At 51.1% G+C, this 27461-nt stretch overlaps 2 protein-coding genes across 2 annotated transcripts in view; one reads left to right on the plus strand and one right to left on the minus strand.

Moving 5' to 3' along the window:
- Nucleotides 1–27461, minus strand: part of CLCN7 (chloride voltage-gated channel 7) — a 224391-nt gene that overhangs the window by 89938 nt on the left and 106992 nt on the right. The window contains exons 13-14 of the mRNA XM_068243464.1: nucleotides 23875–23929; nucleotides 19881–19941 (exon numbers count right to left, since the gene is read on the minus strand). Of these exons, the coding sequence (XP_068099565.1) occupies nucleotides 19881–19941; nucleotides 23875–23929 (116 nt within the window). The remainder of the gene's footprint in view (nucleotides 1–19880; nucleotides 19942–23874; nucleotides 23930–27461) is intronic.
- LOC137524046 (E3 ubiquitin/ISG15 ligase TRIM25-like) lies at nucleotides 10965–13013 on the plus strand. Its single transcript, XM_068243469.1, has one exon. It carries the CDS (start codon nucleotides 10965–10967, stop codon nucleotides 12825–12827), a length of 1863 nt encoding a protein of 620 aa, XP_068099570.1. The 3' UTR covers nucleotides 12828–13013.

Raw genomic sequence — 27461 nt, forward strand, 5'->3', positions numbered from 1 at the left:
ATGTCCTCCTGATCCACCATCCAAATCACTAACCAGCGCCCAACACGTCGTCCTGATCCACCATCCGATTTACTAACCAGCGCCCAACACGTCCTCCCGATCCACCATCCAAATCACTAATCAGCAGCCAACACATCCTCCTGATCCACCATCCCAATCACTAACCATCGCCCAACACGTCCTCCTGATCCACCATCCGACTCACTAACCAGCACCCAACACATCCTACTGATCCACCATCCAAATCTCTAACCAGCACCCAACACATCCTACTGATCCACCATCCAAATCTCTAACCAGCACCCAACACGTCCTCCTGATCCACCATCCGAATCACTAACCAGCACCCAACACGTCCTCCTGATCCACCATCCAAATCACTAACCAGCACCCAACACGTACGCCTGATCCACCATCCGAATCACTAACCAGCACTCAACAAGTCCTCCTGATCCACTATCCGAATCACTAACCAGCACCCAACACGTACGAATGATCCACCATCCGAATCACTAACCAGCACCCAACACGTCCTCCTGATCCAACATCCGAATCACTAACCATCACCCAACACGTCCTCCTGATCCACCATCCGAATCACTAACCAGCTCCCAACATTTCCTCCTGATCCACCATCCGAATCACTAACCAGCCCCCAACATGTCCTCCTGATCCACCATCCAAATCACTAACCAGCGCCCAACACGTCCGCCTGATCCACCATCCAAATCACTAACCAGCGCCCAACACCTCCACCTGATCACCATCCGAATCACTAACCATCGCCCAACACGTCCTACTGATCCACCATCCAAATCACTAACCAGCACCCAACACATCCTCCTGATCCACCATCCAAATCACTAACCAGCACCCAACACATCCTCCTGATCCACCATCCAAATCACTAACCAGCACCCAACACATCCTCCTGATCCACCATCCGAATCACTAACCAGCACCCAACAAGTCCTCCTGATCCACCATCCGAATCACTAACCAGCACCCAACAAGTCTTCCTGATCCACCATCCGAATCACTAACCAGCACCCAACACATCCTACTGATCCACCATCCAAATCACTAACCAGCACCCTACACATCCTCCTGATCCACCATCCAAATCACTAACCAGCGCCCAACATGTCCTCCTGATCCACCATCCAAATCACTAACCAGCACCCAACACGTCCTCCTGATCCACCATCCAAATCACTAAGCAGCGCCCAACATGTCCTCCTGATCCACCATTCGAATCACTAACCAGCACCCAACACGTCCTCCTGATCCACCATCCAAATCACTAACCAGCACCCAACACGTACGCCTGATCCACCATCCGAATCACTAACCAGCTCCCAACATTTCCTCCTGATCCACCATCCGAATCACTAACCAGCACCCAACACGTCCTCCTGATCCACCATCCAAATCACTAACCATCACCCAACACGTCCTCCTGATCCACCATCCGAATCACTAACCAGCTCCCAACATTTCCTCCTGATCCACCATCCGAATCACTAACCAGCCCCCATCATGTCCTCCTGATCCACCATCCAAATCACTAACCATCGCCCAACACGTCCACCTGATGACCATCCGAATCACTAACCAGCACCCAACACGTCCTCCTGATCCACCATCCGAATCACTAACCAGCACCCAACAAGTCTTCCTGATCCACCATCCGAATCACTAACCAGCACCCAACACATCCTACTGATCCACCATCCAAATCACTAACCAGCACCCTACACATCCTCCTGATCCACCATCCAAATCACTAACCAGCGCCCAACATGTCCTCCTGATCCACCATCCGAATCACTAACCAGCACCCAACACGTCCTCCTGATCCACCATCCAAATCACTAAGCAGCGCCCAACATGTCCTCCTGATCCACCATCCGAATCACTAACCAGCACCCAACACGTCCTCCTGATCCACCATCCAAATCACTAACCAGCACCCAACACGTACGCCTGATCCACCATCCGAATCACTAACCAGCTCCCAACATTTCCTCCTGATCCACCATCCGAATCACTAACCAGCACCCAACACGTCCTCCTGATCCACCATCCAAATCACTAACCATCACCCAACACGTCCTCCTGATCCACCATCCAAATCACTAACCAGCTCCCAACATTTCCTCCTGATCCACCATCCGAATCACTAACCAGCCCCCAACATGTCCTCCTGATCCACCATCCGAATCACTAACCATCGCCCAACACGTCCACCTGATCACCATCCGAATCACTAACCAGCACCCAACACGTCCTCCTGATTCACCATCCGAATCACTAACCAGCCCCCAACATGTCCTCCTGATCCACCATCCAAATCACTAACCATCGCCCAACACGTCCACCTGATCACCATCCGAATCACTAACCAGCACCCAACATGTCCTCCTGATCCACCATCCGAATCACTAACCAGCACCCAACACGTCCTCCTGATCCACCATCCAAATCACTAACCAGCACCCAACACGTACGCCTGATCCACCATCCGAATCACTAACCAGCTCCCAACATTTCCTCCTGATCCACCATCCAAATCACTAACCAGCTCCCAACACATCCTCCTGATCCACCATCCGAATCACTAACCATCACCCAACATGTCCTCCTGATCCACCATCCGAATCACTAACCAGCACCCAACACGTCCTCCTGATCCACCATCCAAATCACTAACCAGGACCCAACACATCCTCCTGATCCACCATCCAAATCACTAACCAGCACCCAACACGTCCTCCTGATCCACCATCCGAATCACTAACCATCGCCCAACAAGTCCTCCTGATCCACCATCCGAATCACTAACCAGCACCCAACACGTCCTCCTGATCCACCATCCAAATCACTAACCAGCACCCAACATGTCCTCCTGATCACCATCCAAATCACTAACCAGCACCCAACAACGTCTGCCTGATGGATCATTATATATATGTTAGATGTAATGATCGGACATGCTGGTCGGAAGTGTGCTGTGGTAACGGACCCCCGGCCGCTGTTCCTCCACCCCAGTGCTTTGTAACGTTTCACCTGTCCTGCTGGGGTGACTCTCTGCATCATCTGATGTGGCCCCCGTTACAGAGTGTCTGTGCCACGAGATACCATGTGTGTGACATCACATGTGGCACAGACACTCAGTAACAGGGGTGGCAGCAGAGGCCGCCCAGTCACCCCAGCAGGACAGGTGAGAATTTACACTGTACAGGCACCATGGAAGTAAGGGGGAGGAGATAACATATTACTCTTGTGGGGGCGGGCAGGTAGGCGGTGTCACCAGGCCAATTCCTGACAGATTTGTTACTGAAATTATCCTGCAGTATATGGGCAGCCAACAGATCCCTCTCATCACATTGGATCAGAGAGAGATCCATCTTATGGCCGATCTGCCCGTACATCACCCGATTACGGGGCACTGTAAGAGGGAGGCTCAGGCTGCTCTAATTCTGGGAATAACACACAGGATGGCTCGTGTTTTGCCTCCAGTTCTGTGCAGAAAGCTGGGAAAAGCAGCAACAGGAATTTTGCAGACCGACTAAATACCACTGAATATAAAGAAGAAACTGTGGTCATTGCTGACATCTATAGCAAATTACGTGGAGGGCTAAAAAGCAAGCGGGAACCATTAGACATTATAATAAAGTATAGACAGAATGTGCGGCTGGTACACACATTAGCTCTGTATATGAGGAGTCTGGCGTTGCAAGAAGTGGCATGGAAAAAAATTCTGATCAGTTAAAGTGGAACTGAAATGACACAAAAAACCCCCCAAAGAGTATCACTTACCTGGGGCTTCAACCAGCCCCGTGCAGCCTTCCTGTCCTGCGCCGCTCCTCCACGATCCTCCGTTCTCCCGCCGCCAGCCCCGTGCAGCCTTCCTGTCCTGTGCCGCTCCTCCACTATCCTCTCTTCTCCCGCCTCCAGCCCCATGCAGCCTTCCTGTCCTGCGCCGCTCCTCCACGATCCTCCGTTCTCCCGCCGCCAGCCCCGTGCAGCCTTCCTGTCCTGCGCCGCTCCTCCACAATCCTCCGTTCTCCCGCCGCCAGCCCCGTGCAGCCTTCCTGTCCTGCGCCGCTCCTCCACAATCCTCCGTTCTCACGCCTCCAGCCCCATGCCGCTCCTCCACGATCCTCCATTCTCCCGCCGCCAGTCCCGTGCAGCCTTCCTGTCCTGTGCCGCTCCTCCACTATCCTCTCTTCTCCCGCCTCCAGCCCTGTGCAGCCTTCCTGTCCTGTGCCGCTCCTCCACTATCCTCTCTTCTCCCGCCTCCAGCCCCGTGCAGCCTTCCTGTCCTGTGCCGCTCCTCCACTATCCTCTCTTCTCCCGCCTCCAGCCCCGTGCAGCCTTCCTGTCCTGTGCCGCTCCTCCACTATCCTCTCTTCTCCCGCCTCCAGCCCCGTGCAGCCTTCCTGTCCTGTGCCGCTCCTCCACTATCCTCTCTTCTCCCGCCTCCAGCCCCGTGCAGCCTTCCTGTCCTGTGCCGCTCCTCCACTATCCTCCGTTCTCCCGCCGCCAGCCCCGTGCAGCCTTCCTGTCCTGCGCCGCTTCTCCACAATCCTCCGTTCTCCCGCCTCCAGCCCCGTGCAGCCTTCCTGTCCTGTGCCGCTCCACCACTATCCTCCGTTCTCACGCCTCCAGCCCCATGCCGCTCCTCCACGATCCTCCATTCTCCCGCCGCCAGTCCCGTGCAGCCTTCCTGTCCTGTGCCGCTCCTCCACTATCCTATCTTCTCCCGCCTCCAGCCCTGTGCAGCCTTCCTGTCCTGTGCCGCTCCTCCACTATCCTCTCTTCTCCCGCCTCCAGCCCCGTGCAGCCTTCCTGTCCTGTGCCGCTCCTCCACTATCCTCTCTTCTCCCGCCTCCAGCCCCGTGCAGCCTTCCTGTCCTGTGCCGCTCCTCCACTATCCTCTCTTCTCCCGCCTCCAGCCCCGTGCAGCCTTCCTGTCCTGTGCCGCTCCTCCACTATCCTCTCTTCTCCCGCCTCCAGCCCCGTGCAGCCTTCCTGTCCTGTGCCGCTCCTCCACTATCCTCTCTTCTCCCGCCTCACAGCCCCGTGCAGCCTTCCTGTCCTGTGCCGCTCCTCCACGATCCTCCGTTCTCCCGCCGCCAGCCCCGTGCAGCCTTCCTGTCCTGCGCCGCTTCTCCACAATCCTCCGTTCTCCCGCCTCCAGCCCCGTGCAGCCTTCCTGTCCTGTGCCGCACCACCACTATCCTCCGTTCTCACGCCTCCAGCCCCGTGCAGCCTTCCTGTCCTGTGCCGCTCCTCCACTATCCTCTGCTCTCCCGCCTCCAGACCCATGCAGCCTCCCTGTCCTGTGCCGCTCCTCCACGATCCTCCATTCTCCCGCCGCCAGTCCCCTGCAGCCTTCCTGTCCCGCTCCTCCACTATCCTCTCTTCTCCCGCCTCCAGCCCCGTGCAGCCTTCCTGTCCTGTGCCGCTCCTCCACTATCCTCTCTTCTCCCGCCTCCAGCCCCGTGCAGCCTTCCTGTCCTGTGCCGCTCCTCCACGATCCTCCGTTCTCCCGCCGCCAGCCCCGTGCAGCCTTCCTGTCCTGTGCCGCTCCTCCACTATCCTCTGCTCTCCCACCTCCAGCCCCGTGCAGCCTTCCTGTCCTGTGCCGCTCCTCCACTATCCTCTCTTCTACCGCCTCCAGCCCCGTGCAGCCGTCCTGTCCTGTGCCGGTCCTCCATGATCCTCTCTTCTCCCGCCTCCAGCCCCGTGCAGCCTTCCTGTCCTGTGCTGCTCCTCCACTATCCTCTCTTCTCCCGCCTCCAGACCCATGCAGCCTTCCTGTCCTGTGCCGCTCCTCCACTATCCTCTCTTCTCCCGCCTCCAGCCCCGTGCAGCCTTCCTGTCCTGTGCCGCTCCTCCACTATCCTCTGCTCTCCCGCCTCCAGCCCCGTGCAGCCTTCCTGTCCCGCGTCGGTCCTCCACGATCCTCCGTTCTCCCGCCGCCAGCCTCGCGCAGCCTTCCTGTCCTGTGCCAGTCCTCCATGATCCTCCATTCTCCCGCCACCAGCCCCCTGCAGCCTTCCTGTCTCACGCCGGTCCTCCACGATCCTCCATTCTCCCGCCGCCAGCCCCGTGCAGCCTTCCTGTCCTGTGCCGCTCCTCCACTATCCTCTGTTCTCTCGCCTCCAGCCCTGTGCAGGTCCTCCATGATCCTCTCTTCTCCCGCCTCCAGCCCCCTGCAGGTCCTCCACTATCCTCTGTTCTCCCGCCTCCAGCCCCGTGCAGCCTTCCTGTCCTGTGCCGCTCCTCCACTATCCTCTGTTCTCCCGCCTCCAGCCCCGTGCAGCCTTCCTGTCCTTTGCCGCTCCTCCACTATCCTCTCTTCTCCCGCCTCCAGCCCCGTGCAGGTCCTCCATGATCCTCTCTTCTCCCGCCTCCAGCCCCCTGCAGGTCCTCCACTATCCTCTGTTCTCCCGCCACCAGCCCCGTGCAGGTCCTCCACGATCCTCCGTTCTCCCGCCGCCAGCCCCGTGCAGCTCCTCCATGATCCTCTCTTCTACCGCCTCCAGCCCCGTGCAGCCTTCCTGTCCTGTGCCGCTCCTCCACTATCCTCTCTTCTCCCGCCTCCAGCCCCGTCCAGCCTTCCTGTCCTGTGCCGCTCCTCCACTATCCTCTGCTCTCCCGCCTCCAGCCCCGTGCAGCCTTCCTGTCCCGTGTCGGTCCTCCACGATCCTCCGTTCTTCCGCCGCCAGCCCCGTGCAGCCGTCCTGTCCTGTGCCGGTCCTCCATGATCCTCTCTTCTCCCGCCACCAACCCCGTGCAGCCTTCCTGTCCTGCGCCAGTCCTCCATGATCCTCCATTCTCCTGCCACCAGCCCCCTGCAGCCTTCCTGTCTCACGCCGGTCCTCCACGATCCTCCGTTCTCCCGCCGCCAGCCCCGTGCAGCCTTCCTGTCCTGTGCCGCTCCTCCACTATCCTCTTCTCCCGCCTCCAGCCCCGTGCAGGTCCTCTATGATCCTCTCTTCTCCCGCCTCCAGCCCCCTGCAGGTCCTCCACTATCCTCTGTTCTCCCGCCTCCAGCCCCGTGCAGCCTTCCTGTCCCGCTCCTCCACTATCCTCTCTTCTCCTGCCTCCAGCCCCGTGCAGCCTTCCTGTCCTGTGCCGCTCCTCCACTATCCTCTCTTCTCCCCCCAACCAACCCCGTGCATCTTCGTGTCCCACACCAGTTCTCCAGGATCCTCCGTTCTCCCGCTGTCAGCTACTTTCAGTTCCATCCCCTCGGCAACTGCGCCTGCACACCCCGGGCCACCCGTATCTTTCTCCACAATAGCATCTTGCGCTATTAGCGTAGGACACTATTGCGGGCGAGAAAAATACACGAGGCTTGCCGTCGACTTACAAGTCAATGGTACAACAGTACCGAGACTAGCTGGTGGTGGGATAACAGAGGATCGCGGAGGACGGGTGCGAGACAGGAAGGCTGCAAGGGGCTGGCAGAAGCCCCAGGTAAGTCAAACACGGTTTTTCTTTTTCATTTCAGTTCTGCTTTAAAGAGACTAACAAAAAACCATCCCCCGGGGGGGGGGGGGGGCTGTACTCACCTTGGGAGGGGGGGGGGGGAAGTCTCAGGGTCCCAATGAGGCTTCCCCCTCCCCTGTAGCTGCAGACAGTCCAGCACTGGCTCCCCCGAAGTGTCCCGGAATCCTGATTTATTTACCTTCCGGGATCCAGCGCAGTAGCGGCTCCTCCTTCGGGTAAAGGGGAAATAGCCGAACCCGATTGTATCCGCTCTACTGCGCAGGCGCAAGAGGACTCACGCCCGCACAGCAGAGTGGATCGATGGGGTTCGGCTATTTACACCTCACCCCGGAGGGAGATCCGCTAGTACGCCTGCGATGGATCCAGTCAGGTAAATATTTACATCTCCGCACTTTGGGGGGCTGCAGCTGGACAACGGAGGGACAGAGAAGAATGGGGGAAGCCTTGTTAGGATCCAGAGGCTTCCCCCTCAGGAGGTAAGTACCCCCCAGGGGACTATTTCTTCATTACAGGTTTTCTTTAGTCAGTAAAAAAAAGTTCACAAGAAGTGGCATGGAAAATGTCTGAGATAAATCAGTCAGTCAAGTCAAGAGGGCCGGTTGACTGGTTGGCCGCAGCTACGGGGGGCAATAAGTGAAGAGAGTTCATGAGTTCCTGTGTCTGGTGGTCTTGGTGGAGATGGCCCCTAGCCTGCGGCCCAATGGAAACGGGCTGAGGAAGCAGTGGCCTGGGTGAGAGGGGTCGCTGGCATACCTCAGTGCTCTAGAGTGCAACCTGGAGCTGTGTAGGAGGGCAAGTGTGGGGAGGGGCCTTCAAATCATCCTCTCCACCGCCCTGATGACCATCTGCAGTTTGTGCCCCTCACCAGCATACCAGACAAGGATGGAAAAGCAGAAGATTGATTCAATGGTGGTGGAGAAGAAACATGTCAGGATCTCTTGGTTCATGCCAAAGTTCCTCAGATGGTGAAGGAAAAAAAGAGTCTCTGCTGGGCTTTCTGCTGGGCAGCCGTGATGTTGGACTTCCAGTTGAGACAGTTGGAGATGCTGGTGCCCAGAAGGCGGGCGCAGGGTACTCTAGCCACCTCAGTGCTATCAATGCAGATAGGAGGAGGGGTGGGAGCTGACCTCCTGAAATCAGTGCGACAGTTTCTGCAGTGTTGAGCACTAGCCTGTGCTCCTTGCACCAGTTGCAAATTCTGTCCACCTGCTGACAGTTCATTATCCTTGGTGATGAGGCTGACAATGGTAGTATCATCAGGAAACTTAATGACCTTGACCTGCAGTTATTCGTATAAAGGGAGACCAGCAGCGGAGACGGGACGCAGCCCTGTCGTGCCCCAGTGTTGGTGACCATTTCTTGTGAGTAAATGTCTCCCAGCTTAACGACCTGGGTCCAATTGGTGAGGATGAACCCCAAGTACGGCGAGGTCTTCCTGGAGAATGTGTGGCCAGATGATGTTAAAGGGCGAGCTGAAATCCAGGCGTAGTATCCTGGCATGTGTGTCTGGTCTGTCCAGGTGGCCATAGATATACTCCAGACCGGTATATAATGTGCACATCGCTCTACAGAACACTGATAACAGCTTTCTTTTACAGCTACTAATTCTTTAGTATTTATATAGCGCCGACATCTTCTGCATCGATGTACAGAGTATATGGTCTTGTCACTCCTGGGGGGTACTCACCTCCGGATCCTATCGAGGCTTCCCCCCTCCTCCTGTGTCCCACGGCGGTCTCACTCTGTGCCTCGGAGCGGCTGCGATGTAAATATTTACCTTCCCGGCTCCAGCACAGGCGCAGTATCAGCTCTCCGCTCGGAGATAGGCGGAAATAGCCGATCGATCGCTGCCGGGCCGCTCTACTGCGCAGGCGCAAGTCTCCTGCTAGTCTCCGGCATCTGCGCAGTAGAGCGGACTCCACAGAGATCAGCTATTTCCGCCTATTTCTGTGCTGAGTGCCGCAACAGCGCACCCGCTGGAACAGGGAAAGGCAAATACTGCACAGCTTGACAAATTGTCGGCTATGTATTCAGAGGGCTGCAGCGAGACCACCGTGGGACAGAGGACGACGGGGGCTTCCCCCTACTGAGGTAAGTACCCCCCCCCCCCCCCCCCCAGGGGAATTTTTTTTTTTTTACTACTGAGTTTATTTAACGAGGATCTACACTCTAAAGTCTACCATAGTACTATGTCTATGTATGCATTGTGTAGTGTATGTATTCTAAGAACAATTTAGAGGGAAGCCAAATAACTTATCTCTGTTTTGGGGATGTGGGAGGAAATTCAAGTGCCTGGAGGAAACACAGTCAGACACGGGGAGAAGATACAAACTACGTGCAGACAAAGCCCTGGCTAGGGTTCAAACCGGGGACCCAGCGCTGCAAGGCGAGAGCGCTGACCACTAGGCCACCGTGCAGACTGTTCCCTAATTTAGACCAGGAAGCTCGTGCTGTACGGAGGGAGTGTAATCCAGTTTTCTACTACCACTTAGTGCTCACACCAGATGTTATAACAGAGTGTTGTCACTAGGGTCAAATGTCCCAATAGGTGCACTCTCTGTACACAGTACAGTACTTATGATTTATATGCAGAACAATAATGAACTGCAATTTAATCATGGATGTCAGATCTATCCAATAAAAGCAAGTCTCTTATATCACGTGTCAGTTCAGTAGCCTCCTTCAGCTGTGATTGGCTCTCTTCCCCACAGCCATCCTTTTATGCTGGAGTCTGACCGAGTGGCGAGGGGAGCCCATTGAATGCCCCGCAGGTGGAGTAGACCATTCTTATGGTGGTCACAACTACTCGATGAGTCGTTCACCAAACGGGTGTTCGTGGTGGAAGAAATACATCTCGGTAAAGCTGTTAAAGAGAACCAGAGATGAAGCAACCTCATGTATTTTACCTTATAAATCAGTGGGAACATGACAGTAAACACCTAATGTGCTCTTTGTTACATTGTTCTCTGTTTAATTTGCCTGTTATCACTTCTAAGATAAGAATCCCGACTAAGCAGTCGGTCTGGCTTTGCTACAGAATAATTATAGCTGAGACTGTGTTCTTTGCTGTCTTCAAGTCCAAGCCTGCCCCCTGCTGGCTTTGCTCAGGAATCATTATAGCTGAGTCATTATAGCAAAGCCAGACTCAATGCTCAGTCCGGGATTCTTATCTCAGCTAGATAACAGACACTTTTAGCAGTGAGGATGGAACAGAGAGCATGGTAAGTGTTTTCTCTAATGTTCCCACTGATTTCCATGGTAAAATACATGAGGGTGCTTCGTCTCTGGTTCACTTTAAGCGCTGACAAAATATAAGAATGTAATGCAGTTTGTCAGCTTTGCAGTCGCCCCTCCCTCAGAGAAATAATAAGTAACTGGTTGTTCTGGATTCTGAGAATCAGAGACTTTCAGTTTGGTTTCCTCTCCTGCTGCCAGCGATGGCGTCTGCTGATCTGAGCGAGGAGCTGGAGTGTCCCGTCTGTCTGGACATTTATACAGATCCTGTAAGCCTGAGATGTGGTCACAACTTCTGCCGGGTCTGTATTGATCGTGTGCTGGACTCACAGGAGGGGTCTGCAGGTTATTCCTGTCCTGAATGTAGAGAGAAGTACAAGGAGCGGCCTGGATTACACAGGAACATTGCTCTGAGGAACATAGCAGAGCGTTTCCTGACTACTCAGCCAGATCAGGAGGAGGCCGGAGTCCATTGTACTTACTGTATCCATTCTCCTGTACCTGCTGTTATGTCCTGTCTGCTGTGTGACGCTTCTATGTGTGATAATCACCTGAGAGCCCACAGCAAGGCACCAGAACACGTCTTATGTGCCCCCACCACCTCCCCGGAGACCAGGAAATGCTCCGTCCATAAGGAAATACTGAAGTATTACTGCACTGAGGATGCCTCATGTGTCTGTGTGTCCTGCAGACTGGATGGAGAACATGGGGGACACCAGGTGGAGACACTACAGGAGGCCTCTGAGAAGAAGAAGGAGAAGCTGAGGAATGATCTGCAGACACTGATGGCAGAGACACAGGAGGCTGAGAAAAGAGTCCAGAGTCTGGAGGAACGCAGGAGAAAAGCACAAGAAAAAGCAGCTGGTGAATCAGAGAGAGTCACTGCCCTGTTTAGAGACCTCAGGAGACGGCTGGAGGAGCTGGAGGAGAGGGTCCTGAGTGGCATCATGAGGCAGGCAGAGATGATGTCACAATCCTATGATGACATCATCAGGCAGCTGGAGATAAAGAAGGCGGAGCTGTCCAGGAAGATGCGTCACATTGAGGAGCTGTGTCACATGACTGATCCACTGACTGTCTTACAGGAATCAGACACAGGTGACTTGTGTGACACGGAGGACAGACATGATAAGCAGCTTCATGATGGAGGGGATCTGGATGTGGCCGGCATCTCACACACATTACACACAGGACTGGCTGATATCATGTCTGGGGTAATTGTGCAGAAACATACAGACACACAGGCCACGCCCCCACTATCCAGGCCACACACCCAGCCCTCCCCCACCGCACAACACACACAGGCCCCGCCCCCACTATCCAGGCCACACACCCAGCCCTCCCCCACTGCACAACACACACAGGCCTATCCACATTCCAGTACAGAGGACAAAGTTCCCATCACTGCTAAACTATCCAGGCCACGCCCCCAACCCTTCTCCACCACACAACACACACAGCGCCAGGCTGGGGGGACACATATTGGGGCTGCACAGCAAACATCAGGGCTGCCAGTGTATGCAGACATATTACTGGATATAACCACAGCTTGTAATAAGCTACATATATCAGATGACAGGAAAACTGCATCCAGGTCAGATACAGAGCAGAACCGCCCAGACACAGCAGAGAGATTTCAGGATTGGCCTCAGGTGTTGAGCAGCCGGAGTTTCTCCTCAGGGAGACATTACTGGGAAGTGGATGTTGGGAGATCACATGAGTGGAGAGTTGGGATGTGTTACCCCAGTATAGCCAGGAGGGGAAAGCAGTCAGGGATTGGAGGGAATAACAAGTCCTGGGGTTTGTGCAGGGAGAGATGGTTTAATCAGTACTCAGTGAGACATGACAGTAAAGCGATGCAGTTACCTGATGGGATCCCCAGTGATAGAGTCAGGAGAGTCAGGATATATCTGGATTATGAGGCCGGGCAGATCTCCTTTTATGCCCTGTGTGACCCCATCAGACACCTCCACACCTTCACTGCCACCTTCACTGAGCCCCTCCATGCTGGGTTAGGTGTATATAGAGGTTGTATAAATATATCTGGGGGGAGTCGGGGGGTGTGAGAGCTCCGCCCACTGGTGACATCACAGGGAGAGGATTGTGATTGGCTGATTGTCCTGCCAGTAATTACTAGCTGTCTGTGATTTCCAGGGACAATTCCTGGTTTCTGTCCTGAATCATTATATCCTGAAATCCTCATTTATTGTCACATGATTATAGCTGTATCTGTATATCTGTCACTGATAATAATCTCTGTACTCTGTATTATTACCAGTGATGAGCTGCCTGTGATAAGAAGCATGTCACATGAAACTCATTTCTATATCTTTTTCTTATATTCTGGGTTCATTTTAAAATAAATAAGTTTATTAAAATTATAAAGCAAATAAACAAGAAGCATGACTCATGAATGTAAATATGACTGTGTCCAGCAGGGGGAGCGTCAGACCCATCATTAGGGTTGTACAGCCCTGCTTATCAGGTGTGCTTCTGTGATGAGATTACACAGCACTGCAGACTGACTGAAGGTGGCCATACACTGATAGATTTGCAGCAGATTCGACCATCGGATAGATCTGTCAGATGCCTGACAAGTCCAATCTGACAGGAATCTATCTGATGTGGGCCACACACTAGGAACAGATGTCTAATAGATTTCAGACTGAAATCTATTGAAAATCGATCTAAATGCATTTTGCACCATTAGATCCAATGCAACTCTATGAGCCATCGATCTGCTACCAGCAGCCAACCTAGATTTTCCATCCTGTCAGATCGATCAAATCCATCGAAATCGGCCGCAAATCGGTTGATTGATAGATTTGAAAGAAACGATTTCTGATCGATCAATCAATTCTGTAGAATCGATCGATGGCTGAAATCAACCAGTGTATAGGCCCCTTTACATAGGAGAGGCACATCCCTATATAGAGATGTGCCCATGTGTAAGAGCCTTTACAAATAAAAATAAGCATTCGCCAATCAGCAGCCTGTCCGAATATGACCCAGGCCATGGCTGCAGTGATCACCACAATATAGCAGGAGGTACTGCTGTGTAGTCACTTATGTTAAATACACCACTCTCCAGCCTGTGCTATGTCCAGATATGACCCAGGCCATGGCTGCAGCGACCAGCATATAGCAGGAGACCCTCTCTTCTGCTTCCTCCTCCCCTCTCGCTTCTCCATCCTCTGTCTCTGGGTGTGAATAGTGTGAGTGTGTGGGGGAGGGGGTGGTCAGGGGGTATTGGCTATACTGGCTGCAGGAGGCTTAGCAATGGATCCTGGCTGCCTCCTCTGTATACCCCCCTCCCCCAGGGGGCGGAGCCACACCTGAGCCCGGATGTCACATGTAGATGATACTCAGAGAGAGTCTGTACAGAGCTCAGCCCCAAAACTGTCACCCTAATAAGTCATTAATTATCATTAACAATGAGGAGAGAGAAAGAGTGAGAGTGCTCACACTCTAATCCTACCATAGTCATAGTGTAATGTCCTACCATATTATTATTATGTATTTATATAGCACTGACATCTTCTGCAGCACATTACAGAGTATATAGTCCTGTCACTGACTGTCCTCAGAGGAGCTCACACTCTAATCCTACCATAGTCATAGTCTAATGTCCTACCATATTATTATTATGTATTTATATAGCACTGACATCTCCTGCAGCACATTACAGAGTACATAGCCATGTCACTGACTGTCCTCAGAGGAGCTCACACTCTAATCCTACCATAGTCATAGTCTAATGTCCTACCATATTATTATTATTATGTATTTATATAGCACTGACATCTTCTGCAGCACATTACAGAGTACATAGTCATGTCACTGACTGTCCTCAGAGGAGCTCACACTCTAATCCTACCATAGTCATAGTGTAATGTCCTACCATATTATTATTATGTATTTATATAGCACTGACATCTTCTGCAGCACATTACAGAGTACATAGGCATGTCACTGACTGTCCTCAGAGGAGCTCACAATCTAATCCTACCATAGTCATAGTGTAATGTCCTACCATATTATTATTATGTATTTATATAGCACTGACATCTTCTGCAGCACTGTACAGAGTACATAGTCATGTCACTGGCTGTCCTCAGAGGAGCTCACACTCTAATCCTACCATAGTCATAGTGTAATGTCCTACCATATTATTATTATGTATTTATATAGCACTGACATCTTCTGCAGCACTTTACAGAGCACATAGACATGTCACTGACTGTCCTCAGAGGAGCTCACACTCTAATCCTACCATAGTCATAGTGTAATGTCCTACCATATTATTATTATTATGATGTATTTATATAGCACTGACATCTCCTCCAGCACTTTTCAGAGTACATAGTCATGTCACTGACTGTCCTCAGAGGAGCTCACAATCTAATCCTACCATAGTCATAGTCTAATGTCCTACCATATTATTATTATGTATTTATATAGCACTGACATCTTCTGCAGCACATTACAGAGTACATAGTCATATCACTGACTGTCCTCAGAGGAACTCACAATCTAATCCTACCATAGTCATAGTCTAGTGTGCTACCATATTATTATTATGTATTTATATAGCACTGACATCTTCTGCAGCACATTACAGAGTATATAGTCCTGTCACTGACTGTCCTCAGAGGAGCTCACACTCTAATCCTACCATAGTCATAGTCTAGTGTGCTACCATATTATTATTATGTATTTATATAGCACTGACATCTCCTGCAGCACATTGCAGAGTACATAGTCCTGTCACTGACTGTCCTCAGAGGAGCTCACAATCTAATCCTACCATAGTCATAGTGTAATGTCCTACCATATTATTATTATGTATTTATATAGCACTGACATCTTCTGCAGCACATTACAGAGAGCATAGTCATGTCACTGACTGTCCTCAGAGGAGCTCACACTCTAATCCTACCACAGTCATAGTGTAATGTCCTACCATATTATTATTATGTATTTATATAGCACTGACATCTCCTGCAGCACATTACAGAGTACATAGTCATCATGTCACTGACTGTCCTCAGAGGAGCTCACACTCTAATCCTACCATAGTCATAGTATAATGTCCTACCATATTATTATTATGTATTTATATAGCACTGACATCTCCTGCAGCACATTACAGAGTACTTAGTCATGTCACTGACGGTCCTCAGAGGAGCTCACACTCTAATCCTACCATAGTCATAGTCTAATGTCCTACCATATTATTATTATGTATTTATATAGCACTGACATCTCCTGCAGCACATTACAGAGTACATAGTCATCATGTCACTGACTGTCCTCAGAGGAGCTCACACTCTAATCCTACCATAGTCATAGTGTAATGTCCTACCATATTATTATTATGTAGTTATATAGCACTGACATCTTCTGCAGCACATTACAGAGAGCATAGTCATGTCACTGACTGTCCTCAGAGGAGCTCACAATCTAATCCTACCATAGTCATAGTGTAATGTCCTACCATATTATTATTAGGTATTTATATCGCACTGACATCTTCTGCAGCACATTACAGAGTACATAGTCATGTCACTGGCTGTCCTCAGAGGAGCTCACACTCTAATCCTACCATAGTCATAGTGTAATGTTCTACCATATTATTATTATGTATTTATATAGCACTGACATCTTCTGCAGCACATTACAGGGTACATAGTCATGTCACTGGCTGTCCTCAGAGGAGCTCACACTCTAATCCTACCACAGTCATAGTGTAATGTTCTACCATATTATTATTATGTATTTATATAGCACTGACATCTCCTGCAGCACATTACAGGGTACATAGTCATGTCACTGACTGTCCTCAGAGGAGCTCACACTCTAATCCTACCATAGTCATAGTGTAATGTCCTACCATATTATTATTATTATGATGTATTTAATGTGTAATGTCCTACCATATTATTATTATTATGATGTATTTATATAGCACTGACATCTCCTGCAGCACATTACAGAGTACATAGTCCTGTCACTGACTGTCCTCAGAGGAGCTCACACTCTAATCCTAGCATAGTCATAGTCTAATGTCCTACCATATTATTATTATGTATTTATATAGCACTGACATCTTCTGCAGCACATTACAGAGTACATAGGCATGTCACTGACTGTCCTCAGAGGAACTCACAATCTAATCCTACCATAGTCATAGTCTAGTGTGCTACCATATTATTATTATGTATTTATATAGCACTGACATCTCCTGCAGCACATTGCAGAGTACATAGTCATGTCACTGACTGTCCTCAGAGGAGCTCACACTCTAATCCTACCATAGTCATAGTCTAATGTCCTACCATATTATTATTATGTATTTATATAGCACTGACATCTCCTGCAGCACATTACAGAGTACATAGTCCTGTCACTGACTGTCCTCAGAGGAGCTCACAATCTAATCCTACCATAGTCATAGTGTAATGTCCTACCATATTATTATTATGTATTTATATAGCACTGACATCTTCTGCAGCACATTACAGAGAGCATAGTCATGTCACTGACTGTCCTCAGAGGAGCTCACACTCTAATCCTACCACAGTCATAGTGTAATGTCCTACCATATTATTATTATGTATTTATATAGCACTGACATCTCCTGCAGCACATTACAGAGTACATAGTCATGTCACTGACTGTCCTCAGAGGAGCTCACACTCTAATCCTACCATAGTCATAGTGTAATGTCCTCCCATATTATTATTATGTATTTATATAGCACTGACATCTCCTGCAGCACATTACAGAGTACATAGTCATCATGTCACTGACTGTCCTCAGAGGAGCTCACACTCTAATCCTACCATAGTCATAGTATAATGTCCTACCATATTATTATTATGTGTTTATATAGCACTGACATCTCCTGCAGCACATTACAGAGTACTTAGTCATGTCACTGACGGTCCTCAGAGGAGCTCACACTCTAATCCTACCATAGTCATAGTCTAATGTCCTACCATATTATTATTATGTATTTATATAGCACTGACATCGTCTGCAGCACATTACAGAGTACATAGCCATGTCACTGACTGTCCTCAGAGGAGCTCACAATCTAATCCTACCATAGTCATAGTAGAATGTCCTACCATATTATTATTATGTATTTATATAGCACTGACATCTCCTGCAGCACATTACAGAGTACTTAGTCATGTCACTGACGGTCCTCAGAGGAGCTCACACTCTAATCCTATCATAGTCATAGTCTAATGTCCTACCATATTATTATTATGTAGTTATATAGCACTGACATCGTCTGCAGCACATTACAGAGTACATAGTCATGTCACTGACTGTCCTCAGAGGAGCTCACACTCTAATCCTACCACAGTCATAGTGTAATGTCCTACCATATTATTATTATGTATTTATATAGCACTGACATCTCCTGCAGCACATTACAGAGAGCATAGTCATGTCACTGACTGTCCTCAGAGGAGCTCACAATCTAATCCTACCATAGTCATAGTGTAATGTCCTACCATATTATTATTAGGTATTTATATCGCACTGACATCTTCTGCAGCACATTACAGAGTACATAGTCATGTCACTGGCTGTCCTCAGAGGAGCTCACACTCTAATCCTACCATAGTCATAGTGTAATGTTCTACCATATTATTATTATGTATTTATATAGCACTGACATCTTCTGCAGCACATTACAGGGTACATAGTCATGTCACTGGCTGTCCTCAGAGGAGCTCACACTCTAATCCTACCACAGTCATAGTGTAATGTTCTACCATATTATTATTATGTATTTATATAGCACTGACATCTCCTGCAGCACATTACAGGGTACATAGTCATGTCACTGACTGTCCTCAGAGGAGCTCACACTCTAATCCTATCATTGTCTGTGTATGTATTGTGTAGTGTGATCTCTTCCTGCACAGTTGGTGCAGCAGCTCCGGTGACAGTCTGTGCAGATAGACGTGGGTGCTGGTGTGATGCAGGCAGCTGGTCTCCCCTGAGCCCACTATCATCTCTTCCTGCACAGCTGCCACAGCAGTAACTGAGTCTGTGCAGATACACGCAGGTGCTGCTGGTGTGATGCAGGCAGCTGGACTCTCCTAAATAACACGATAAGCTGTGGTGTCTGTTATAATTTAAGTAGGCCTCAGTTATTTGGACTGAGTTAGTCAAAAAGGCTTGGGGTGCAGACCTGCCCTTTAAGGGGATTTTCTCTTAGAGAGAAAATCTACAGTTCTGTCAGCAGAACGAGGACATACCAAGAAGCTGTTCTATGGACAAGGCCACAGGTCTCACTGACCTCAACATGTACACCACAAGAACAGTAAACATAGGCCATATTTACCAAATACCACATTCCAGTATGTAAGGGAAAGGCATCATTAAATATTAATCGAGTAGGTGGGTATTATGACACCACGAGGGGGCTAAGCCAATAGTCTGGTCTGGGGGATGGCGGAAGATGAGGTCACATTTAACTCTTTCCTAGTCGGTATTAAAAGGCCGGACGGAGCGCACTCTGCTTCCTACTTTCCTGCTATAGATATGCTGACTGGAACCTCTAAGTATTTCCATTCTATATGTAATCTGATCTAATGTATGCTGTACATAGGTAGTCTAGAAGATGTAACGTAGGTTAGAAAGAAGGTAACTAACATTCAGGAGAGAGGTTAGTCAAGAGCTGTAACGCCAAGAACTTAAACAGAAGACTTTGCTTGGCTAAGATATGATGAACTGTATCTGTATAGCTGTGTATTTAATAAACTCCATCAAACTTTGAAGAAGCCTGAGAAAGTCTATCTCCTGCTTGCTGCGTTGAGAGTAAAGTGATCTCACAGTCTGTGAGGCGCAGCTATAAGAAGTTGCTGGTGCCGAAAAAAGGTGATTTAGAACAGTTTATAACAGTGTCTGCTACAAGCCTCTGTGCAAGCAGGAATGCATACAAATATATATTTTAAAAAATTGTACACAGTTTGATGAGCAATGCAGGAGCTGCCCCTCCCCCTCGGCTGGTCACATGATTCCCATCACAGCCGGTCACATGACTCTGATCACAGCCACCGCAGGCAGTCCCTAACAGGCTTGCTGGAACTTACCGGATTCTGAACATGGTCAGCCAGTTGTTTAAGGCGTTGAAGAGCGCTCCCAGCATGCCCCCTGCAGGACAGAAGACACAGCGTCACAAGTCGAAGTCATGTCACACATTCCCGACATCCATACACACAATACGAGAGGCCTAATCCCGGTCACTACAATCCATCTCACTGCCATTTCCCTGCCCGTAACACGCTGTGACGGATTCCTGAAACTATTCTGCCATTCAGAACACTCAGAAATGAGTCAGAAGTTTCAGAAGGTGTATTTACGCTTCCTGCTGTACCCAGAATAATAAGCTTCTGTCCAGCAAATAACCTTTATTGTCTTAATGGCCCATTCACAGTAGAAATCGCAAAATGCTAGCGCTAATGCTCAAGTGATTTTTTACCGTGATTAGCACGGTAAAAATCGATGGACGTTTCCGCGATTCCAGTCAGCGCTTTATAAGCACTGTACCACGATCGCTCCAGAATCACCTTAACCCTCCTGGCGGTATGAAAAATTCCGCCAGGGGGCAGCGCAGCAGTTTTTTTTTTTTTGTAATCATGTAGCGAGCCCAGGGCTCGCTACATGATAACCGCTGCTCAGCAGCATCCCCCCGCCCTCTTCGATCGCTCTCCGATCAGGAAATCCCGTTCAAAGAACGGGATTTCCTGGAGGGCTTCCCCCGTCGCCATGGCGTCATTGGGAGTCCCGATCCACCCCTCGGCGCTGCCTGGCACTGATTGGCCAGGCAGCGCACGGAGTCTGGGGGGGGGGGGGGGGGCGCGCGCCGCAACGGATAGTGACAATCGGGCGCGGGGCAGCGGCGATCAGTGTGCTGGCGCAGCTAGTAAAGTGCTAGCTACGTCCAGCAAAAAAAAAAAAAAAAAAATTAAGGAAATCGACCGAGCAGGGCCGGAGAAAACCTCCTGCGCGGCTTACCCCGAACTACGTTAGGGGTTACCGCCAGGAAGGTTAAAAATGCTGCAGGTAACGTGTTTGCGATTGACACTAATTGCAAAACACCCCGCAATCGTTTCCAATTGCAGCAATGAGAACACCGCCATAGGGTGACATAGCGCTACTGCTTTAGCGATTAGTGAGAATCGCCTGCTAATCGCTTAGGTGTGATTGGCCCCTTCCAGATAACCGTACATCCCTTGTCCTGACTCACTGCACAGGCAAATCCCTCAGCCGGCTCCACAGAGACTGAAACCTGCAGCTCAACTAATAATCCTACAAGTAATTCTTAAAGTGGACCTGAACTCATACATAGAGAAATGCACCCGGTGTGTATTTAGAGAGTTTAGCCTGTCTGATCCCCCCCTCATCTCTGACTAATCACTAGTTGTAATCTGATCTCTCCCCTGTGTCACCTGACTGCCACTGCAGATAAGCCCATTTGAAAGCACAGGCTGTAAACAATATGTCTGCTCCCATGAAAGCAGGAAGTAAACACACTGCTGATTTATTGCAGGATTTGTATCAGCTGTAACAAAGACATGTGCGCTGTCCTTCTGGGACCCTCCAGTCTGCAGCGGAGACCCCCTGAAAGCTGGCCGGCTACACGCACTCTCATTACGTTCCTGTGCATGCGCAGCACGGGACTATCGCTACTGTGCATGACACTCTCGGCTCTGGGCCCGCCCACATGCAGTAACCTCCCACTGGCCACGCCCTCTCATCACGTTCCTGTGCAGGGCAGTGCTCTGTGCATGCGCAGCACGGGACTATCGCTACTGTGCATGACACTCTCGGCTCTGGGCCCGCCCACATGCAGTAACCTCCCACTGGCCACGCCCTCTCATCACGTTCCTGTGCAGGGCAGTGCTCTGTGCATGCGCAGCACGGGACTATCGCTACTGTGCATGACACTCTCGGCTCTGGGCCCGCCCACATGCAGTTACCTCCCACTGGCCACGCCCTCTCATCACGTTCCTGTGCAGGGCAGTGCTCTGTGCATGCGCAGCACGGGACTATCGCTACTGTGCATGACACTCCCGGCTCTGGGCCCGCCCACATGCAGTAACCTCCCACTGGCCACGCCCTCTCATCACGTTCCTGTGCAGGGCAGTGCTCTGTGCATGCGCAGCACGGGACTATCGCTACTGTGCATGACACTCCCGGCTCTGGGCCCGCCCACATGCAGTAACCTCCCACTGGCCACGCCCTCTCAACACGTTCCTGTGCAGGGCAGTGCTCTGTGCATGCGCAGCACGGGACTATCGCTACTGTGCATGACACTCCCGGCTCTGGGCCCGCCCACATGCAGTAACCTCCCACTGGCCACGCCCTCTCATCACGTTCCTGTGCAGGGCAGTGCTCTGTGCATGCGCAGCACGGGACTATCGCTACTGTGCATGACACTCCCGGCTCTGGGCCCGCCCACATGTAGTAACCTCCCACTGGCCATGCCCTCTCATCACGTTCCTGTGCAGGGCAGTGCTCTGTGCATGCGCAGCACGGGACTATCGCTACTGTGCATGACACTCCCGGCTCTGGGCCCGCCCACATGCAGTAACCTCCCACTGGCCACGCCCTCTCATCACGTTCCTGTGCAGGGCAGTGCTCTGTGCATGCGCAGCATGGGACTATCGCTACTGTGCATGACACTCCCGGCTCTGGGCCCGCCCACATGCAGTAACCTCCCACTGGCCACGCCCTCTCATCACGTTCCTGTGCAGGGCAGTGCTCTGTGCATGCGCAGCACGGGACTATCGCTACTGTGCATGACACTCCCGGCTCTGGGCCCGCCCACATGCAGTAACCTCCCACTGGCCACGCCCAGCCAGCTTTGCGGGGGTCGCCGGTGCTGTCTGGAGGGATGTGAAAGGTTGGCGTGGGTACAGGCTCACTGCAGGGGGCTGCAAGAAGCGCCAGGGAGGTTATACTGCTTTTATTAAAGCTTTAGTAACCCTTTTATCTGTCCATTAAAAGGACAACTGAAGCGAGCGGTATATGGAGGCTGCCATATTTATTTCGTTTTGAGCAATACCAGTTACCTGGCTATCCTGCTGATCCTCTGCCTCTAATACTATTAGCCATAGCCCCTGAACAAGCATGCAGCAGATCAGGTGTTTCTGACATTATTATCAGATCTGACAAGATTAGCTGCAGGCTTGTTTTAGGTGTGCGTGATTCAGCCACTACTGCAGAGAAATAGATCAGCAGTGCTGGCAGGCAACTGGTATTGTGTAACAAGAAATAAATATGGCAGCCTCCATATCCCTCTCACTTCAGGTGTGCTTTCAAGGTACAACATTTTCCTCAGATGTGATCATTTGGTCAGATTTGCAGGACGGTAAGTCATTGGAAGGTGGTTATCGATTGTTCCCGTAAAAGGGATGATCAGTGCACTCACTTCGGATAAGATGGTAAAACCAAACATTCCAATTCACAGAATTCAGCAATCCAAAATGGAATCGCTTCCCGCTGATTTCCCCCACACACAATGTATATGCCTGTGTGTATCTCGGTCATGCCAATACAGCTATATTGATGTGATTTGATCTGTGTGATGTTCTGTACAATTCGATTGCACAAATCTGATGGAAAATATTGTAGCGCTCACATCTGAACACAAACAAGGCAGTCGTGCTGTAAGCAGTATAATACAAACATATTACACACGCATTATATCAGCACCGCTGTGCGTGTGACAGTCTGCAGGGTGAATACCGTCTCATAAATCCAATCTACACGATGCGATTCTTTGTACAATTCGATTACGATTCTATTTACGATCCGATTAAATCCGACTTGTCCGATCGGGATTTGATTCAATTTGCCATTGTTTTGCAATGGCAAATCCAACTGAATCGAATCAAATCCCGATCGGACAAGTCGGATTTAATCGGATCGTAAATAGAATCGTAATCGAATTGTACAAAGAATCGTGTCGTGTAGATTGGGCTATACACACACACAGATCCGCAACACTCTTACCTATCGGTCCCATCCCAATGAATACCGTCTCATACACACACACACACAGATCCACGACGATCTTACCTATCGCTCCCATCCCAATGAAGATCGGCAGCTCAAAGTACTTGTAGCTGTTCTCCTGCAATGAAGGAAACAGGACAGCAGATCAGTAAAGGGTATTACATGGGGACCGATTTATCGAGAAGCAGTGTAGAGCAATCACAGCAACCAATCACATCCCAGCAATTTTCCTCGCATTGGTTCCGATACATCTGCTCCACACGATTTATTACAGAGTCATCAAGAGACGCCTGCAGCCATTCTAAACTCATATTTATTTTACTGCGGCAATGATGTCACAGCTTATCAGCCTATGGCTGCGCTGACCACTCCCCGAGTGGGTTCGGCCTTCAAGACAAGCACAAAACATTAATATTGTGATTTTCTCCTAGTGGACTCAAGAACTCTCCTTGCCCTGACTTCCCATGCTGCTCTGCAGTGTGCTGACTTCCCATGCTGCTCTGCAGTGTGATGACTTCCCATGCTGCTCTGCAGTGTGCTGACTTCCCATGCTGCTCTGCAGTGTGCTGACTTCCCATGCTGCTTTGCAGTGCGCTGACTTCCCATGCTGCTCTGCATTGCGATGACTTCCCATGCTGCTCTGCAGTGCGCTGATTTCCCAGGCTGCTCTGCAGTGCCCTGACTTCCCAGGCTGCTCTGCAGTGCGCTGACTTCCCATGCTGCTCTGCAGTGCCCTGACTTCCCAGGCTGCTCTGCAGTGCCCTGACTTCCCAGGCTGCTCTGCAGTGTGAGGACTTCCCAGGCTGCTCTGCAGTGCGCTGATTTCCCATGCTGCTCTGCAGTGCGCTGACTTCCCATGCTGCTCTGCAGTGTGATGACTTCCCATGCTGCTCTGCAGCGCCCTGACTTCCCATGCTGCTCTGCAGTGTGCTGACTTCCCATGCTGCTCTGCAGTGCGCTGACTTCCCATGCTGCTTTGCAGTGTGCTGACTTCCCATGCTGCTCTGCAGTGTGCTGACTTCCCATGCTGCTCTGCAGTGCGCTGACTTCCCATGCTGCTCTGCAGTGCGCTGACTTCCCATGCTGCTCTGCAGTGCGCTGACTTCCCATGCTGCTCTGCAGTGCGCTGACTTCCCATGCTGCTCTGCAGTGCGCTGACTTCCCATGCTGCTCTGCAGTGTGCTGACTTCCCATGCTGCTTTGCAGTGTGCTGACTTCCCATGCTGCTCTGCAGTGTGCTGATTTCCCATGCAGCTCTGCAGCGCCATGACTTCCCATGCTGCTTTGCAGTGTGATGACTTCCCATGCTGCTCTGCAGTGTGATGACTTCCCATGCTGCTCTGCAGTGTGCTGACTTCCCATGCTGCTTTGCAGTGTGCTGACTTCCCATGCTGCTCTGCAGTGTGCTGACTTCCCATGCTGCTCTGCAGTGCGCTGACTTCCCATGCTGCTCTGCAGCGCCCTGACTTCCCATGCTGCTCTGCAGTGTGATGACTTCCCATGCTGCTCTGCAGTGTGCTGACTTCCCATGCTGCTTTGCAGTGTGCTGACTTCCCATGCTGCTCTGCAGTGTGCTGACTTCCCATGCTGCTCTGCAGTGCCCTGACTTCCCATGCTGCTCTGCAGTGCGCTGACTTCCCATGCTGCTCTGCAGTGCGCTGACTTCCCATGCTGCTCTGCAGCGCCCTGACTTCCCATGCTGCTCTGCAGTGTGATGACTTCCCATGCTGCTCTGCAGTGCGCTGACTTCCCATGCTGCTCTGCAGTGCGCTGACTTCCCATGCTGCTCTGCAGTGCGCTGACTTCCCATGCTGCTCTGCAGTGCGCTGACTTCCCATGCTGCTCTGCAGTGTGCTGACTTCCCATGCTGCTCTGCAGTGTGATGACTTCCCATGCTGCTCTGCAGTGTGCTGACTTCCCATGCTGCTTTGCAGTGTGATGACTTCCCATGCTGCTCTGCAGTGCGCTGACTTCCCATGCTGCTCTGCAGTGCGCTGACTTCCCATGCTGCTCTGCAGCGCCCTGACTTCCCATGCTGCTCTGCAGTGTGATGACTTCCCATGCTGCTCTGCAGTGCGCTGACTTCCCATGCTGCTCTGCAGTGTGATGACTTCCCATGCTGCTCTGCAGCGCCCTGACTTCCCATGCTGCTCTGCAGCGCCCTGACTTCCCATGCTGCTCTGCAGTGTGCTGACTTCCCATGCTGCTCTGCAGTGCGCTGACTTCCCATGCTGCTTTGCAGTGTGCTGACTTCCCATGCTGCTCTGCAGTGTGCTGACTTCCCATGCTGCTCTGCAGTGCGCTGACTTCCCATGCTGCTCTGCAGTGCGCTGACTTCCCATGCTGCTCTGCAGTGCGCTGACTTCCCATGCTGCTCTGCAGTGCGCTGACTTCCCATGCTGCTCTGCAGTGCGCTGACTTCCCATGCTGCTCTGCAGTGCGCTGACTTCCCATGCTGCTCTGCAGTGCGCTGACTTCCCATGCTGCTCTGCAGTGCGCTGACTTCCCATGCTGCTCTGCAGTGTGCTGACTTCCCATGCTGCTTTGCAGTGTGCTGACTTCCCATGCTGCTCTGCAGTGTGCTGACTTCCCATGCTGCTCTGCAGTGTGCTGACTTCCCATGCAGCTCTGCAGCGCCATGACTTCCCATGCTGCTTTGCAGTGTGATGACTTCCCATGCTGCTCTGCAGTGCGCTGACTTCCCATGCTGCTCTGCAGTGTGCTGACTTCCCATGCTGCTCTGCAGTGCGCTGATTTCCCATGCTGCTCTGCAGTGGTCATTGCTTCTCTGGCTGCAGCGAGCGGAGCTTCCTGCGCAATTATCAGTTACTGTAGTTTTGTGTCACATGACTGATAGGTGGGTGGAGTGAGGAGGCAGTCTGCTTGGCGTTCCCCCCACACCCGACATGCAGACTTCCTCACAGCTCCCTCTGCTGGCTGGCATGGGCAGAGCACTGAAAAAAAGAGATATCGCCATGTCAGATGACAATCGCATTTAGCCAAAATGGCAATGACAAGGGACTGATATCTGGTATTCTGCCCAATATAATAATCAGAACATTTGTATAGCACTTTTCTCCTGTTGGACTCAAAGCGCTCCAGAGCTGCAGCCACTAAGGGACTCAAGAGGCCACCCTGCAGTGTTAGGGAGTCTTGCCTAAGGACTCCTTACTGAATAGGTACTGACCATAGCATGATTTAAACCCTGGCCTCCCATGTCAAAGGCTTGGTGGATCAATACAGACAAGTATTGGGTAGATATTGTGCAGTCGGCTGGGTGTGTACAAGCCGCTCAATCGACATAGTTCCAGAGAATGCGCACGTCGTGCAGAATGTCCCTTTCTCTCGCGCACGCAGTATTCACAGGACAGAATAGTGTGGCATAGCGGTGTGTAGGAACAATGCAGGTTACACTACTTGTTTCTTTCTGCCAGGTAATCTTGTCTGACAGACGGTTGTTTGTGTGCGCCGACTTTAATCTAGTGTGTGTAGAGACCTCAGGGATTAGGCAGAGGTGACCGGTGTCAGCAGAATCACATGACTATCTCTTGGCCTGTGTGTCAGTTATGCTCATACAGGTTCAGGGGCCACACAGACTGCCCCATCATGTCACATTTAGTCCTCGCTTGTGGGGCAGAAGGAGGAACAAA

Source organism: Hyperolius riggenbachi, chromosome 7 (assembly GCF_040937935.1).
Source record: "Hyperolius riggenbachi isolate aHypRig1 chromosome 7, aHypRig1.pri, whole genome shotgun sequence".
NCBI classification, from domain to species: Eukaryota; Metazoa; Chordata; class Amphibia; order Anura; family Hyperoliidae; genus Hyperolius; species Hyperolius riggenbachi.